At 43.4% G+C, this 18,162-nt stretch overlaps 2 protein-coding genes across 19 annotated transcripts in view; both read right to left on the bottom strand.

The window, feature by feature from the left end:
- The window catches only part of BIRC6 (baculoviral IAP repeat containing 6), a 141,332-nt gene extending 135,814 nt beyond the window's left edge, over positions 1 to 5,518 (bottom strand). For 16 of the 17 annotated variants that reach the window (XM_083497024.1, XM_083497035.1, XM_083497039.1 and 13 more), the window contains exon 1: positions 4,661 to 5,517. In XM_083497024.1, coding sequence (XP_083353150.1) covers positions 4,661 to 4,907 — 247 coding nt within the window. In that variant the 5' untranslated portion in view covers positions 4,908 to 5,517. Of the gene's footprint in view, positions 1 to 4,660 lie in introns of all 17 variants that reach the window. The other variant, XM_083497033.1, reaches the window with a different exon arrangement.
- Positions 5,519 to 7,551: 2,033 nt separating this feature from the next.
- YIPF4 (Yip1 domain family member 4) lies at positions 7,552 to 17,877 on the bottom strand. Of its 2 annotated transcripts, XM_083497097.1 has the most exons (6): positions 17,486 to 17,877; positions 16,367 to 16,529; positions 14,720 to 14,891; positions 12,711 to 12,788; positions 12,053 to 12,166; positions 7,552 to 10,863 (listed from the first exon to the last, which is right to left on the bottom strand). In XM_083497097.1, the coding sequence occupies exons 1-6, from the start codon at positions 17,589 to 17,591 to the stop codon at positions 10,726 to 10,728; spliced, it is 771 nt and encodes a 256-aa protein (XP_083353223.1). In that variant the 5' UTR covers positions 17,592 to 17,877; the 3' UTR covers positions 7,552 to 10,725. The 2 variants fall into 2 exon arrangements, with proteins under 2 accessions (XP_083353223.1, XP_083353224.1); XM_083497098.1 differs by lacking the exon at positions 12,053 to 12,166 and having other exon boundaries at positions 17,486 to 17,783.
- Between the last annotated feature and the right edge of the window lie 285 nt (positions 17,878 to 18,162).

The following is an 18,162-nucleotide window of genomic DNA, read 5'->3' as shown; positions in this document are numbered from 1 at the left end:
TTCATATTCTTTACACATTAACTAAAATCCATACCTCTACTTGACTTTAACTACCTTATGGATTTTAATTCCTATTGCAAAGAGATCAGATATCACAACAAATTCAAGTAAAAAGCTACACTACATTTATGATGTAAACTATTTTAAGGAAGTAGATCTTCAATAAGAATTGAAGACTTGTTTAGATATGAAGCTTCTTGACTTTTGCAGTTGTTGTCAGTACTGGTTCCCCATTTTTATTCCAGAATTTATTTTTAGTACTTGCCAATCATCTTCTAAATATACTTTGAAAAGCCGGGCAATTTCACAGGCTGAATATGTACACATCTATGCTTTTATAAAGAAATGTGGCAGGTGATTTCAAAGGTCACAAACAAAAATAAGTGAGCTATCACACAACCCTCTCATCTGCCTTGCTACACCCCACTCTACAGAAGGAGCTTAACCAAGCTAATTTGCTCATCAGGTCAACTTTTCATCTTTCCTGATGAATAAAGATAAACTCAAGATTTGTTTTAATTTTAAGTACTGATTTCATACTAACATTTAGCCAGTAATTCAAAAAGAGCTGAACCCAAGCTTGCCTGCAGGAGAATTAGCCATTTCCACTACTGATTTTTTGTGATTATTATTGTTATTATTTGTATACATCCAAATTGGTTCATCCGAAGGTCACAGGGTGGTTCAGAACATAAAAATACAAAATCAGAAGTTGAACACATGTAGATGCCAAACAGCACCAGGGATAAAATTGAACCCTAAGAAACCACACATTGAAGGCTCCACAGGGCTGAAGAACACTCCCTAAGTCAGGGGTCCCCAATTTTTTTTAACAGGGGGCCGGTTCACTGTCCCTCAGACACCGTCAAGGGCCGGACTGTAGTTTTTTTAAAAAATTAAATATAAAACCAGATCCCAACTTTCAGAGAATGTAAATCACATGGGTGGGAAGGGGGGGCACAAAACACCCACGCAGAGACCAGGGATGTCACCCTGCGACTCTCCAAGCAAAACTTCTCCCTCTGCCAATCAGTGCACGGCGAGGGGAGGCAAAGTTACTGACCCAGCTTTCCCAGCCTGGATCTCTCTCTCTCTCTCTTTTCCAAGGGTGGCCCCAAGTCAAACGCCCCGGCTCATTTGAAAGCCCTGATAGGGTGTCCGCATGTAAACGCCGGGAGACGTTGGCAGGATAACTCCAGCCCGGGGAGCATTTTTGCCCCTCAGAGCGGCAGCGCCGTGTGGGGAGAGGGAGGAGCGGGGACGAAGGGATCGGCCCAGGCAGAGGGGCTGCAAGTGCCCGGGTGGGCGAGGAGGGTGAAGCAGCGGAAGCAGCACCACCGCCCTGAGGATTTGACTGCTGGAGTTACACTTACCACAGGTTCCCCACAGGGCAGCCAGAGGAGCAGAGAAGCAAGGGAGCAGAGCGAGGAGGAGGAAGAGGATTGAAGGCTGCTTCTCCTGTTCCCCCTGTTGGATTTGTTTCTTTGCAGGGATCTGGAAGAGCTCGCTGGGGAGCACCAGACTTTCGGCAGCAGCTGCAGCTCAGCTTTGTGATATGTGGAGGTCGGAGGGCGCAGCGCGGGGACTGGGATTGGCTGCAGGAGCTTTCTGCAGCCAATGTGAAGCAGCAGCAACGTCGCAGAAGTCAGTCCCCTTGCGCGGGGACTGACCAAGCAGGTGGCAGGGTCCATGGGCCAGATTAACGAGTCTGGTGGGCTGGATCCGGCCCCCGGACCGTAGTTTGAAGATGCCTGCCCTAAGCATTACCCTCTGGAAATGTCCATCCAAGTAGGACTGGAATCACTACAAAGCATTGTCACCCACCCCTAACTTGGACAGTGACAACAGAAGAATACCATGGTCATGGCATTGAAAGCCACTGAGTGGTTGAGGAGAATTAACAGTGACACATTTTTCCCATCTCTCTCCCAACAGAGGCAGTTGTGCAGGGTGACCCAAGCAGTTTCTGTGCCAAAACCAGGCTAAAACCCTGATTTAAATAGATCAAGAAACTCCATTTCCTCCAAGAGCACCTGCATTACATCCATGACCGTCTGCAAGAACCTTGCCCAAGAAGAAGAGACTGGCAACTGGCTGGTAGTCACTTAGGTTTGCCTAATCCATGGAGGGTTTCATGAGGAGTGGTTTTACCATTGCCTCTTTCAAGCAAGCAGGGACCACCCCATCTCACAGAGAGGCATTAATAACCTCCCTGGCCTAGGCAGCTGTCCCGCCCCCCCCCCCCAGCTAGTTTTCATCAGCCAAGAGGGGAAAGGGAACAGAGGGGAAATGGTTGCGCTTACCAATCCAAGCACCTTGTTCACATCCTTGAGCCTTACCTAACTGAAACTCATCCCACAGAACTAGATAGTGATGTGAACAGCCCTTGGGGTCATCTGCTGTAACAGTGATGTCAAGATCCCGATGGATGCAAGTGATTTTATCCTCAAAAAGCTTTGCAAACAAGTCACCGCAAGCTACCATTGGTTCTGCCACCTCCTTCAGGCCAGACTGTAGAGGCCCTGCACTACCCAGAAAAGCTCTGCCAGACGACACAATGAGGATGCAATGGAGGCTTCTTTGCTTCAATGCACTAGTTAGGCTCAATGATGAGCCCTTACCAGTGCAATTGCATTTGACCAGTTTTCCTACAGACTACAGCAACTCCCCCTCCCTGACCCACAAGTCTGCCCTGATGCTGCACCGAGTACCAAGTTGGGCACAGGTGTGTGAGAACAACTTTACCCTGCTCACCAACTCAGGTCTCAGTGATACAGACCATACTGGCCTACTCAGCCATAATCAGATCAAAAATGAGGGAGGGCTTACTAGAATGGACCTGGCATTCAGCAACAGCAACCACTGACCCAGGGGCCTGGCTGACCACAACCACAAATACCCAGGTTGGAATTTCTCACCCCAACCCACCACTGCCACCTAACACTCAAATATCTGTTCCAGAGAGTTGAGGGACTAAACAAAACAGCATGGGAAGTGGTATTGAGGGCTGTAGTAGGAAAGGGGAAAGCAGCTCAAGTTATCTCTCCATCCATCTTCCTCCAGCGGAAGCCCTCACTAGATCGGAAACTCTTTTCCTAACGGAAGTCCTTCTGTTCACAGATCAGAAACTCTGGATGAAGCATAAAGTACAGACAAATATCCAGCGTGCACAGTGGGCAATCTACGGTTGGTTAGGAAAACTTCTATGTGAATATCAGTAGAGGAAAAAGAAAATCAGTGTGCTGGCTATAGTGGTCTAGGATTGCACAGCTGAGCAAGGATTTGAGCAGTTCAACATTAGCTACAAGACCATAGTGGCTTTTTATAGACAGTATCATTTAACCTTCTTGTATTCTAAAATATTCTTCTATGTACGCACTCTTGTTCCGGATAATTTTCAGTACTATCCTAGGTATCTTTGGTTTTCTCCTGTTTTGCATGAAATCGAACAACCCAAACCTTATGTGAACCGTCCTGATACCCCCGTGTATAGGGCGGTATATAAATTAAATCAATAGTAATAATAATACACAAAACACAAAGTGTGGTGCACAAATATACAAATCTTATATTTTCATCCCTTCTTCAGTAACACATGCTATTTTATTTTCCATATATTTACATTATTTAGATTATATGATATAAAACTGTCAAAGGGCTTAAGACGAATATCTTTAAAATACCAATAACATGTTTCTGTACAACTGTTTTCATCAACAAAGAATGTTCAAAACGTCAAAAGATTGATTTAGCTATAACACCATAAGCCATAATATATCAGAAGCAGAAGAGTAGTTTTTCCATACTACTATCTTTATTTTAAAACTTGGTATTTCTAAGTCAATGTATCCAAGAAATAAACCTGATTTAATTCCTACACGAGATCCTAAATGGAAGTGCTTTTGGTATCCTTAACTGAGTACAATCCGAACGCAGATTACCACATCCATTTTGCCATGCACAGAAACACAACACAGAGAAACCACAGCCAATCCTGGCTGGCTAACACATACAAAGGCAGCCAAACACATGCATGTGTGTCACAAGCAATGATCTTCTATTTCCTACAGAAAAGAGCTTTAAGCTTCCACCTTTTTGTAAAGAGAAAAACCCTGCTCCCCACCCCAACCCCATATGTACAGGCTCTGTCTTTAGAGACTTGCTTGGGAAGCAAGAGCGGGAATAACCGAGATTTTAAAGCGAGAGATTTACAGGGGGAGGAAAAGAGAAAGCGCTTAAAAGAGAAAGGAAACCCTTTGGGAAGGCCCGGATGACGACAGGCAACTTCGGACTCCCAAAGCCACCGACCTCCCTCCCTTCCCACCCACTCGCTTTAACAGCCCCGGCCGGCTCCTCGTCCCTCTTCTGACTTCCTCGAAAGTAGGGAAGGAGAACGGAAGGGTGGGCACAAAGACGCCGGCTCACCTTCGCGCTATGTCAGCTGAGGAAAGGGACTTCCAGGCCCAAGAGCCCAACCGCCACATTAGCAACCCAGCCAGGAGGAGGGGGGGGGGGACATGGGAGCCTCAGCGGCGTCTCCTCCCGCCGCCGCCCCCCCACCCGGCTTCCCTCTCCTTCACCCTCCCTCCCTCCCTCCCCCCTCCCCTCCCGGCCGCCGGGCCCGGTTTCGAGGCCTGACCCGGCCTCCTCGCCCCCTCACCGCTGAGCGCCGACGCCTGCAGCGTCGCCCCTGAGGTGCCGTCGATGACTTTGATGGCGCCGTGGGCGGTCACGGCCAGGATGGCGTTCAGCGCAGGGTGGTAACAGAGGCTGCAGAGCCCGTCGGCGTCGCAACGCAGGCAGCCGTCCCGCAGCAGGAGCCACTCGCAGAGGCCCGGCCCGGGGCCCGTCGACACCGGCCCCGGCGCCGAGGAACAAGACGCTCCCCCGGCCTCCTCCGCCGCCATCGCGCAGGACAAGAGGCCCGGCGGAGCCGCTCAGTGACAGTCCCGAAAGGAGCCGCCGCCACCACCACCAGTCAGCATCCGGGTCCGGAGAAGGGGGGGAGGGAAAAGGGAGAGGGGGAAAGAGAGACAGAGAGAGAGAGAAAGGGAGCGAGCCGAACGTCGGCGCCGGCAGGAAGTGACGCTGTCACGCCGGATGCGGAATGCCGACAAAAGAGAACCGGCTTCGCGAACCGGAATTGGAGCGAAGGGGTTAATTAAGGGGGGAAAAGGAAAAAGAAAACCCCCACCCACCACCTGAGTGGCCAAAGGGACGCTTCTCGAGCGACGTCACTGGCTCAGTTGACTCCGCCCTAAGTTCGTCTTGTTACGCATTCTTTCCCGACAGGCACCGCGCGGCCAGCAGTATAAACAGTAGCTGAGCTGCTTGTGCGGTGCTAGGAAATGGTGCGCTTGTGTTTTGCTGTAGGGAAAAAAGGAAGAAAAGCAAAGCAGGGCGGGTCTCTATTAAAATGAAGATTGCCGTAGAAGAAATATCCGGGTTTCTGCTTCAGGATATATTTATTTTTTGCTTCTACACATTTCTTCGTGCTGGGCTTGGCAGCTGCGTTTTGAGTGCTGCCTTTTCACGACCCCCCCCCCCCCCGTTTTGTGTGGCCTCCGGGAATAAAATATTGGCTTGCTTCTAAGGGCAGCCGAGCATCAGAGAGGATCGTCACAAAAAAAGCCAGGGCAGAAACACTCGCCGCGTGGGTTTCCTTTATTTTCATAAGTGGCACGGGACTGTGCGTGGCAGGAACACAATGCCTAACCCAGGTGGGATGGGAGTTAACAGAAAACCACACCTCGTTTAATATGGACTCACTTACTTTGGTATCCTTTCCACACCTGTTTCCAGATACCCCCATACCGCGTCATCCTTTCCTGTTCCACTGCAGGCGGAATAATACTGAAATGAGGTTTTATGAACATTCACAGCAAGTCCTAGTCTTACTTTTGAGCTTAGAGCATGTTCCACACATTCTTATTTAGGCTTTTGGTTTCTGGGTTATCATGAAGTTGTAGTTTTTCCTGTGAGGTTTGCCTAGCTATTCAAAATCAAAATTTTGTACGTGGCCTATAATTTTGCCCTTGATTTATAAACAGTGACATATGACTGAGCCTGCAGCTGTTTTCTAATCTCATTATGGCATGCTGTCAGGGCTGAATTGTGCCTAACATCATGTTTCCAAACACTGGTTTTTCTTCTCTTCAGTAATGGAAATTTATCTGCTTTGATGCATTTTGATTGCCTGTGTAGATAAAATAGCAATCCTGAATTTTGTACAAATTGCAGAATACAAAATTATATAGTTTCTCCTAATCCCATGTAAACGTTGCGTTGCTGTGCTTATTCAGTTGTGAAAAAAACCACACTAGTTCTTACAAGGCTGAACAGAAAATTAGGATAAGCCTAGAAAATAAGTTCTAGGAAGGAAAACAAATATGCACACTTAACACAAACACAATGGTGAATATGTTAACAAATTTAATTATTTCATTCATCTGAAACACTGATCGTGATAGTGAAGTTTACAAGTTATTAAATCAGTCTTATCTCCAACCTAGTTTTCAGTTTTATGTTACAACCAGTCTTGCCTCTCAGGAACCCCTTTCCAACCACGTCCCACTATTTCTAGATATATTTACTACTAATAAAACATGAACAATACAGTACAATTGTTGTCCCCTTTCCTTTCTTACCACCCAAGTCAGAGCGACCTTTTATAATGTAACAAAAGGAAGTATTCCCAATGCTTGTTTTGAGCTTCTGAAGTCCAGTCTATAGTGATATTCACTTGACCTTTCTAATATGCATTCTCAGTATGTGAGAATTTTTTACAGAATCCTGGTGCACAGCTGTAGCATATTTTTGATGAGTGTATCAACACAAAATGGACTGTCTAATTTTGTATTAAGGCAAAAGGGTTTCTCTTGTGCTGCTGGGCACACTTAAAACACTGCTATCAATTGCTAAGGGCTCCTGACTGCAATATAGACTGTAGCAAAATGCCAGGATATGTACAATTAAAAGTGGACTTGTTTCAGTTGCTTGTGAATTTGTTTTTAGCTGATACTACCAATTATTATGAACTTTAGCAATGTATGCTTTAAAAGACCAAAAAGCAATCATCAGATTTTTCTGGTATATAGGAAAGAAAAAATAGCACATGAAAAAATTAGCTTCCTGAATTCAAAAATAAAGTTTCAGCATCTTCACCTTAAAACAGTCATGTATCTAAAAGTATGAGGGGAATTGTGTTTGTAAACTGGAATTGTTTTTTTCCCCAAGGACAAAATATTTAATATGAAAGCAAAGCAGGTTTTATCAAACTCCGGTCACGGATAAATACCCACATCCATCGGCAGTGAAAAGAAGTTCATGGCAGAACTGTTCCGAGGTGATGTCAAACAGAAATGTTACATGTTTTCAGGTATAACAAAAGCTTGTGTTATCCATAGTCTTATAAAAATAATTTTCTTTTTAGAAATGCACAAGTTTAAACAGGATAGGTATGGAGATCTTGGAGGACTGAATTGGGAAGACTGGAGCAGGGGGGAAATGCTGTTGTTGGGAGGTTTAATGAGTACAAATAAGCTTCATACATATTGTGCAAACAAGTTTAATTCCAAATTTTATAAAATACATTTACTGTATTTACATATATGCCTAGCCTAAAAATAGTAATCAAATGTAACGAAAAAGGTTCATTTGTTATAAACTGTTAGAACCATTAAATAACCCAACCATTTCTTTGCATAGCATATGCAGAGGTGAAATATCTTTTGAAACATTATGCAATTCTGCTCACGTGTATACAAACTGATGTTAAATCCAAATACACACTACAAATATACACTTTAATCCAAAGTGAGCGCAGTATTCAATGTTAGCCATACCTAGAATAGACCCATTGAAATTGATGGATATTACTAACTTAGTTGGATATCACACTACGTCTTCTAGGCTACAAGTTTAAGAACACAGCAACAACAGCATTAAGGAGCTAGATATTATACCAAGTCTATATTACTGTTCTTACGTGAGTTCAAAAAGACTGGGCTATTGCATTTTATCTTTCCCCGTTAGTCAAGAGTGTCATACTGTTGTTCTATACTGTATATTCCCTGTACTGTATATTCCATGTACTGTAAACTAGAAAAATGAACTTCAGTCCTTGTCCTTGGGCTCCAATATTAGTAATTAAAATGGTTATTAAAAGTTGCTGTGCTAGTATTTACATTTTAAACAGCAGCAATATTTTTTGTACTTCCATTTGTATAAATGGTTCTCATAAAAAATGCCAATTGATTGTCGCTAGGCCATTTAATCATACATGGTTCTAAAAAGACCACAGGATTACTGAGGTGAGCATATGCTAATTGGAACTATTAGCATATACTTTCAGAAAATTTATAATTAGATGCATCACTTATACATGGGTCATTCCAGGATTCTTACATAAACATCTTCATGGAATAAACCTATGAAGCTTTCATAAAAGCCTTCCCATGTTCTTGGTTCTGCTGATGGGGCGAGTTGCAAGAGCAACTTGAGAAAATTGAAACATAGAAAATTCTAATACAGGAAGTGACTCTACTAAAGTTACGATCTACTGAAATTAGGTAATATTTTAGATTAAGGGCTAAACCTTTAGCAACATCTCAATAAAAGTACTCATTATAGAATACATTCTTGACATAATTAACACAGTACATACAAACTAGGAATTAACCCAGGAGTTATTTTTTCAGTAATAATTTGGGCCTAGTTGAATAATGAACACAGCCCACAGGCAAAGTGATTCATACAATAGTGGCTTGCTTCACATGGTTTGCCTAACAAAGAGGTTAACCACAATTTTTCCTAAAGATGATCAAACTATGGATTGTTTCTCCATTTATTTTCCAGCTGTTCTTGGCTTTGTGCCTTTGCAGTTTGGTGAGCATCTGGGGTGAAGTGGGCAAACAAACCAAAGTTAACCAAGCCAATCCATGTTTAAAAGAAAGCAAGGTTTGTAAGCCAACAAAAAGCCATTAAAAGCCATTGTTAAGCTGCTAGACACAATTCACACATAACACACTGTCATGGCTCAATAAGCCATGGTTTAGTGCAAGATTCAGACTAGAAACTTGCAATCATAAAAAGCACTGCTCAGCTGTTTAATTTGTTTAAATTTGATTTAAACAGAATAAATACTTCAAGAGTTACTTAAAACTGAACCCAGTTTAAAGAAATTTTAGGCTGATCGGCTGCTAAATTAGCTCCTTTTTTGTTATTTTTCTAACCAAGAAAACAATTTGGTAATATACTAGCAGTTTCGCAAGGTTAATTTTTTAATCCCAATTGTCAAGAGCTCTGATCTAGCTCATTTCTTTTAAAAAGGGGGAGAAGACACTGGACAATGTCCAACCAAGTAACTCAGAGCAGATCTATTGAAACCAATGGATTCAATATCCATTGATTTCAATCGGGCTACTCCAAGTATGAGTAACAACCAACATCACCTACTAGCACATGACTGCTTACGTAAGAATGTGGGTAGGGATATGCATCCAAAGCTGAATCTGATTCAAAGGCATACATGTGCTAAAAGCATCCCTATTCAGATGTGCATCTGAATAGTGCCTGGGGTTCCCAATCCAGCAGGTGATACACATAATTAGTCTGCTTACGGGCACAGAGCTCCATAGGTGGCATGGACCAAGGGTGTACTTTGGAAATGCTAAATCATATTAAGTAACTCCTTGTAGTTAAGACTATAATTTCAAGTTTTATTGGTGGGGAAAAGTTAATCTTGGGCCAATATTAAACAGCCATTTCCATAATATTCTTAAGCCACGTCAAAAATTATCCTGGTCATCACAACACAAGTTTAATTCTGTTGCTAATCAAAGTCTAACTGCTGCCATTCTTCATCAGGTATCATCTCATATTAAGGAGTGCCATTTTACCATAAAAAGTAGTACATTACCCCACTCTGAACAGTAATAGGTCAAAACAGCAAAACAAGGTGTTATAAAAACAAGTACAGTTTTGGAGAAGCACTGTTTATTCCATTATAAGATTTGGTTCAGAACTGCAAGATTTATTTAAACCTTTCTCCCCATTTATCACCACTATCATAAAGATTTCCAAATCAACACTGTAAAAATGTTCTATGGCATACATACAATTTTATCAAAAAACAGTGACTAATTCAAATATTTGGATGCTCAAATTGTTATGCATCTATAATCCTGCTTCAACAAGGAAATAACCTAAACCTACATACGGATGCACATAAAACACTTTTAAGAGTCAGAATTTGTAATGGCCAAATCAAGAGTGTGCAAGGCACCACATTAAAGGTCATGTCTTGGTTAGAGGCTAGTCTGAACAATCGGGACCGATTCATAAATATATCTACAGAATATGCTGTGTTGAAAGTAATAAATGAACTATTAACAGTAATCAGAATTCCACTTCAATTTAATGTACTAATCATATGGTCCTTGTGCATTTGGCACAAGTAACAAACTTTTATTCTGAAATTTCAGGCTATAAACACAATGTTCTTACCTTGTTCAATAAAAATCTTATAAGTCTTCAACCTAAAACTCTGTTATAAATCTCTAATGTAACTAAAACTGCTTAAATAATATACAGATATAGTTGGATTACCACTAAAACCTTGACAGCCAGATATGACACAGTCATTTGTATTTTCAATCAGGCAACATTTCATCAGTCCTCATGGCAAGCTAAGACATTGTTCCTGTCCAAAGCCAACACTGCAGGTCACACCCCAGTATATAAGGACAAAAAATAGATGTACAATAAGAAGATGGGGTAGATTAGGAGGGGCTTCTTGGTCTTAAATTCTTCTCCAACTAATAACGAAGCAGCACTGTATGCAGCCCAAAATACTCCAAAAAGCTGAGAAAAACAAGAAAATGAAATGTTAACATAGCATGAAACCCCCCTCAAACTCCCCCAGAAGCAATATTTATATCTAGAACAAGCAGAACCAGTTGTGACCAAGCACAGGACTGAAAAATCAGGGCCTATTGAAAATCAGTGGAGCCAAGAAACTATTCACAAAGGCATTCCAAGTTGTTGTTTTTCTTGTTGCCTTTTAGTGACTGAAATGACAGATCAGTTCACATGGGTGGTTCAGCCAGCTGTCCCATTCAATTAAGAAAGCAGCGTTAGAAAATTTGTGAGCTTCCACAGCTAATGTGAATGTTGCAGTGTCATGTGATCTTCTACATCAGATGAAATAATTGCTCACTGGAATGGTGCCATCCTGTGGATGGAAGCAATATTGTAAATCAAGTTCCTCTAATATTTTTTATAATTTTTTAATATTGTCCTTCCACATTACTGTACTGAAGGCAATTTACAAGCCACATAAATGGCAAAATATGCAAGACAAATCACAGAGTTTTTGAATTGCAGACATGTTCAACCGGTCGACCGCAATTGACAGGTAGATCCCCTGGTGTTCCTTGTCGATTGTGAGATCCTTACTGAGCGCAGGATTAAAAAAACTGCAGAATGAATGTCTCCGCCCCTCGCCCCTCCCTCCATAGCGTCAAGTGGGTGGTCTTTGGTGTTTTAGCTTGGCGATGGGGAATACAAAGATTTAGCGGTGTGTGCGTTTGTTCGCAGGGGAGTTTGAGGTGAGCAATTTATGTCATTCTCCCTGAAAAAAAGCTTAACAACTGTGGTGAATGCCCTCCCAAAAAGCTCAACATCTCTGGTCAATCCTCGATGGCAATGGGTAGACAACTGCCAGTTTTTTATACTGGGAGTCTCTTAGGAGTTGAACGGGCATGCTATAGGGTAACAGACCAACAAAATTCAGAATCCGTTCTGCATATACTATTATAAGGTAACAAAATATGAACAGAATAAAACCTGAACTCCAATACTCATGGGCAGCTTATCTATAAAACTTAAGCACTCTAATCTGTTGCCCATCTGCCATAAAGGATTTCAAACAATGTTTTACTGATATGGACTAGCTGAGTATTCATATTTATTGCTTATAAACTGTAGAAAAATGAACTGGCATATTTTTCAGTCAGCTTTGCCATTCTGCCAAACAAAATAGTGAACTTACTTTTATTAGAGTAGAAACAACATCAAATGATCCAACCACCAGAAGTACAGGTACTATTACAATAAGAGGAAGTAAAGAATATCCAATCACGCCGAGAACTTGGCCATATGCAACCTGCAAATTTGAAATAAACGAAGTTACCAATTTCCTTCCAGTAATATATCAGCTTCAACAAGAGATTCAGATGACTGCTCAACCTGAGCCCAAGAGGTCAACATTTTGTTATATGGAAACTCCCCCAAACCCTCTTCTTCAGCTAGTCTAGAGATGAGGAACCTCTGGCCCTCCAGGTGTTGCTTTTATTCCCAACACTTTCTCCATCCTTAATCCAGTCCTTTTCTGACCTATCACATTATCTGCACTGTTATTCCACCTCATAAATCTTCAATCAATCCCTTTTGCCACCCTGTATGCTTGGTCTTATCAGCCAAAAGTCAGATCTAAGCCCCCAGTGGAAAGAATCAACTCTATTCTTCATTCTAGCTTGCTGTGCTAATGTTGAAATGGAAACAATAGTGACCAAGTACTATTTTTAAATGAGTCTCAGATCAGAAATTATTAAGCAATGTAACACTGAAAACACAAATGATTAGAACCAATTTTGAGGTAATTCATGTTTGACATTCAGTGACCAAGTCCACTATCACAAGGCTCTTACCTCGCCTCCGAGAACCCTGGCCAACAGGAATATTGTCAAGGATCCAAATATCCAAATAGTTATAATCCATGATACCACCTTAAGAAATGTTTAAAAGAGTCTCGTCAATACTCTTCTTTCATCAATAACAACTAATTTTGAAAGAACACAGCTCAGCTAACTTCTTTAAGTTATTAGCAGGTATCCTCCTCTTTTGAAACCATTGAAGGAAGAAGGTTTACCACTGTGGCATCAGGGGTTCCTGTTTTGTCTTATGGTTTAAAAGCTGCAGCTAAACATATGAACCCCACCGGATCAGACCCAGCTCACATCTCATCTAGCAACCTGTTCTCACAGTGGCCAACCAAATGTCTAGGGGAAACCTATATGTTATACGTAACCACAACAGAACTCTCCCCACTCATGTTCCTCAGCAGCTGGTATTTGGAGGAATGCCACCTCTGATACTGGAGGTTGGATACAGCCATCATGACTAATGGCCATGGATAGCCTTTTCCTCCGTGAGTTTGTCTAGTCCACTTTTAAAGTATCACTGCAACTTGTGGTTATGAATTCCATAGTTTAACTATGCATTGTGTGGAGATGTACCGTATTTTTTGCTCTATAAGACTCACCTTTCTCCCTCCAAAAATTAATGCGAAATATGTGTGCGTCTTATGGTGTGAATGCAGGCTCCTTGACTTCAGCGATAGCAACGCGAAGGCTCGGAAGCGCAGAGGGAGCGCTCCCGCCGAGCTCCGGGGGCTTTGCGTTGCTTTCGCTGAAGCCTGGAGAGCAAGAGGGGACAGTGCGCACCAACCCCTCTCGCTCTCCAGGCTTCAGGGATAGCCGCCTGAAGCCTCCGGAGCGCAGCAGGAACTCCCGCTGCGTTGCGGAGGCTGCGGGTTATCTTCACTGAAGCCAGGAGAGCAAGACTCTCCTGGCTTCAGAGAAAGGAACCTGAAGCCTCCGGAGCGCAGCGGGAACTCCCTGTGCAGCGCCCCTTCAGCGAAGCAGGAGGAGAAATGGAAGGGGCTCCGTTGCTGAGCAGAGAGGGGGAGAATTTTTTTTCTTGTTCTCCCCCTCTAAAACAAGGTGCATCCTATAGAGCGAAAAATACAGTATTTCCTGAAGCTTCCAACATTCAGCTTCATTGGGTGGCCCTGGTTTCTACTTATCAAAAGAGACAAATTTATCTCTCTGTTCTTCTTCCAATCCTATACACAATTTATACACCTTTATCATGCCCTCCCTTTTATGTCTTTTTCAAAATTAGAAAGTGTTAAATATTATAAGCTTTAATTGCGTGGTGCTGGTACTCCAGAGCTATGTAGCAACAGAAACATAAGAATTACGGTTGCTGTTCCTTCCTCCCTCCCTCCCAAGAGCGCCTCTGAAAATACACTGATGTAACTCTCAGCAGCACTGTGTGAAGGAAGGATTGTAATAGTCATCAGAGCTCTACTGCAATTCCTGGTAGAGCTTTTAAATTACAAATAAAGAGAAGCCCCACCTTTGTGCACTGGAATAATTACACCCAAAATAGGGGTGGTGAATAAGGGTTGCTCATTTCTTTTCTGACTTAGTGTGTTCAAAAGATCACTTAATTCTTCAGCCTGGAATATTGCATTCACATCAGACTCTATCTATTGGCTAGAATTCTGAGTGTTCAGGAGTTTTTGCCCTCAATGATGTCCCTATGGTTGCATGCACATGACTGCATGGCTAGATAAAGAACCACTAGGGGAAGGAGAGCAAGGGAGGAATAGCATTCCAACATTCTTTTCCAGAAAGAATTTACCTCTGGTTGTATGTCAAGTTGTATAAAAGATACTGTGGCACAATGGGTCAGTGTGTCTGGCTGTTAACCAGAAAGTTGGTGGTTCAAGCCCACCATTCTATGATTCTAAGAACTGTGCATTTCTTTCAAACCATGACACAAGAAAAATGCTTTTCAATGGACATTTGCCTAAGACCATGTGATATCTCAGTTACCTTTATTGTTATTTAAGATAAAGGCCTTTACACACCTTGAATTGTCCATATAATGAGATCATTGAGAAGAACAGGACAACTGCTAGAGGGCCCCAGAAGTCAGGATTATCTCTTACTACTTGTCTGTTAAATCCAAGAGAAGGCATCGGCATCAAGACACATCGGATTTTGTAGTATATGTCCTTTAGATCAATGTCTAGCTCCTCCCTAAAGTTATATAAAAAATACAACTTTCAAAATATGCTTCTGAAATTATTTAAGTACCAGAAAACAAAGTAGCTCAAAGATTTATAGAATATTCATACATGTTCATGTAAACTATTGAGAATATATGTTTTGGTTTAGGTCAGGAGTCTGCAACCTTTAAGACAAAAAGAGCCACTTGGACCCGTTTCCGAAGAAAAAAAAGCTGGGAGCCGCAAAACTCGTCATTATAAAAATAATTTTTTGTCACTTTTTTATTATTTCTTCGTTTGATCCCTCAGAATTACTCCTCCTCATAGAAATAAATGTTAAATTAACAAGTTACCTTTTTTTGTGTGTGTGTTCTTCACTCCCCTTCAAAACAGTGACCAGTGTACATGCCCCTTACAATGTAGTGAGCGGGCGGGCGGGAAGGTGACGTCGGGACGGTGCGTGACTAACGCACGCACTGCCCCCATGCGATGTCACAGCCAGTACAGCGCCTGCCACAGTGGGGAGTGTCGGGGCGCACAATGCGCCTCCTCCCCTCGCTAGTATTCGCTCCGGAGCCGCGGCAAAGGTGTAAAAGAGCCACATGCGGCTCCGGAGCCGCGGGTTGCAGACCCCTGGTTTAGGTTTAGTAAGATGTTGTATTATAACTGTATTATGTTTTGCATTTAATTATATATACGATGAATACTTTTATATATGTGCATTCTAGTCAGCTTCTGAAATGAAAACATATAAATCACAACATGCAAAGTAAAAAGAAATTGCTCTCTGTCCATGTCAACCTCAGCTATCACTGAACGAATGGAAGCCCTTTATCATCATCAATCTCAGGAAAGAACCTATTGACTCCTTACTCTGCTCTTAGCCCTCAGGAAAGAAGACTCCTTCACAGGAAACCTAAGGAGGCAAGGCAACAAACAAACAGCCCACAACCATGGTGCTAACAAAAACAGAGTTGCTTTCATTAAGACAGAGGCAAAAGTGTAAAATTATGGTTAGATTTAACAAGCCACCTTCAGCTACATTTTGAAGTTGGCTTCTTTGAAATTAAGGCAGATTAGAGTTAGGCACAATTTCTTCCTCACAGAACATGGCAAATCAGTTATGGAAAAGCAAGAACTTCTGAAGTCCTTTTCCCAGCCAAGAAGAGGAGGATAGGGGAGTGCAGAAGCCAAAGATTCATTGCTGCTTGTTCCTGCTCATGCATATCACAGTAAACTAGAGTTTAGTGTAATGGGAGAATGTGTCCACTATGAACAGTGATGAATTGTCTTGAATTCTAACCTTTACTTATAATGCAAAAAAAATCTCTTGAATGAGACACAAATAATCTGTGTCTACACTTTATTCAAGGGTCTGTAGTTAATGAAGAGTTAATGATTTTCCTATTGCATCCTTGTTCACCATTCACACACAATACTGACCTAAAGCAAGTAACCGCTTCAAATACAAAATTAAACTAAGACTCTCGGAGTAATGTTACTTACAAAAGAGGTTTATTATCTTCAGGGTCATCATCTTCTACTTCCAAAAGCCAGCCATATCCTCTCTGCCTCAGGAATGTAGTTGCAGTAGATTCTTTGATAAATTCCCCATTTCCTCCACCAAGGTTGAGCTTCACATCTGCAGAGGCTATTGAACCACTCAGATCTTGACAGGGAAAATGACACATTTATGAGAAAGCTACCAAAAATACAGAATAGGTGGTTATGCATGAGTTTCAATACATATGTTCCACAAAAGTGGAATATACCAAAATTATAGAAAAGATTATTATAAGAGATCATTGAATTATCCAGGATCTAACATTTTGTCTCTGCTCCCCGCAACCCAACAAAGTGGCACATTGGCTAACGCACTGCATATTGGTTTTTTCTGCTGGTCTTAAGGACCCCTGTCAAGACTGTACTGCCTACTGTGCCACAATCCCGATCAACAAAGGAGGTTGATGTGGGCAGCTAAATCAGATACGCTTCATAGTGCTATCTGGGCACCAAAGAATTTGGCAGACCACTGTCTAAATAGCACAGTGGTTCTTGAAAATACAGAAGTCAGACTTCTCAGAAAAGACAGGATGTGTGAAATGTGCTGCAATATAGTCGTCCACACACACCTAATCCATTTCTCCCCAGCACAAAACTGGTCATTCCCAAAGCAGAAGTTCCCATGCCACGATTTGCCCCCTCCAGACAATCCTGTGTGCAGGGTGAGGCTACCCAAAGCAGGTAAAAGGAAGAAGCCTGGAAGATGAGGGTGGCCTGTCGATCTCACATACCTATTTTATTTAGCCCTCCATTCATTTGCCATTCAAAAGCTTGCATGCACCACCACCAGAAAGCTCCCTCGCCATCTGCATCTGCTTTTTTTAAGCGGGTCAAACACGCCCCATCTGCACGCAGGTGCCTTTTGCCACGCAAACCCTGTGACGGGGGCCACAAGGCGGAGTATTTGCACTGGATCACATTCCCACACCCAAACAGCAGAAAGAAGCACGACGGCTCCCGCTTATTCAGCCTGGCAGCCCCAGGTATGCGGCTGCCGCCCCTGACGCAGCTCCGGGAAGGGACGCCCTTTTCCTTCCCACTGCAAGACCCCCCAATTCTTACCTTCGGCGTCGGCCGAAGAGACGAAAGTGAAGTCCCCGTTGTTGGGCGCGTAAAGGGGCGGAGGCGGCGGGGGCCGTGGGGGCTGCTGGGGGCCCGGAGGCTGCATCACCCCGCCCGCTTAAAGCCTCGAAAGCCGGGCCCGTCGAGCGAGCGACACCACCGGGAAGCCCGTCGGCAGCAACCCGGAGAAGCAGAGCCGAGCCAAAGCTGCTGCTGCTGCCACCGCAGCCTCCTCCGCCTCTTCCTGACTGAGGGACAAAACAACAGTGAGGCTGCCCTTCCGAGTGGGCCTCAGTAAGGCCCTCTCCGATTGGCCGGGATGAAAAGCGCTTCCTCGTTGCCGTCGCCTCGCCCACCTCTGCGGCAAATCTCATTGGTGCGCAGGGCCACCGAGCCCAGTGATTGGCTGAATGGGAGCTCGCGATGAGGAAGGGGGAAATAGATTCGATGTGGACGATTGCGAAGAGGGAGGGGAGGATGCGAGCGCATCCGGCCACGGGAGGCCTAACTCCGCCTTCCTCGGGCTCCCGCCCCTATAGCCCTGTAACTCGCGCGTCATTGGCCACGCCCACGCCTTGAATTGGAAATCGCCTGACGCAAAGTCAGACCAGCCCAGCTAGCTCAGTGGGGTCTACGGCGCACTGACTGGCAGCCGCTCTCCAGGGTTTCTGGGGATT

Source organism: Podarcis liolepis (genome assembly GCF_965112155.1).
Source record: "Podarcis liolepis genome assembly, chromosome: 3".
Classification (NCBI taxonomy): Eukaryota; Metazoa; Chordata; class Lepidosauria; order Squamata; family Lacertidae; genus Podarcis; species Podarcis liolepis.
The sequence above is the reverse complement of the archived record's forward strand: the minus strand, read 5'-3'. Positions and strand labels throughout refer to the sequence as shown.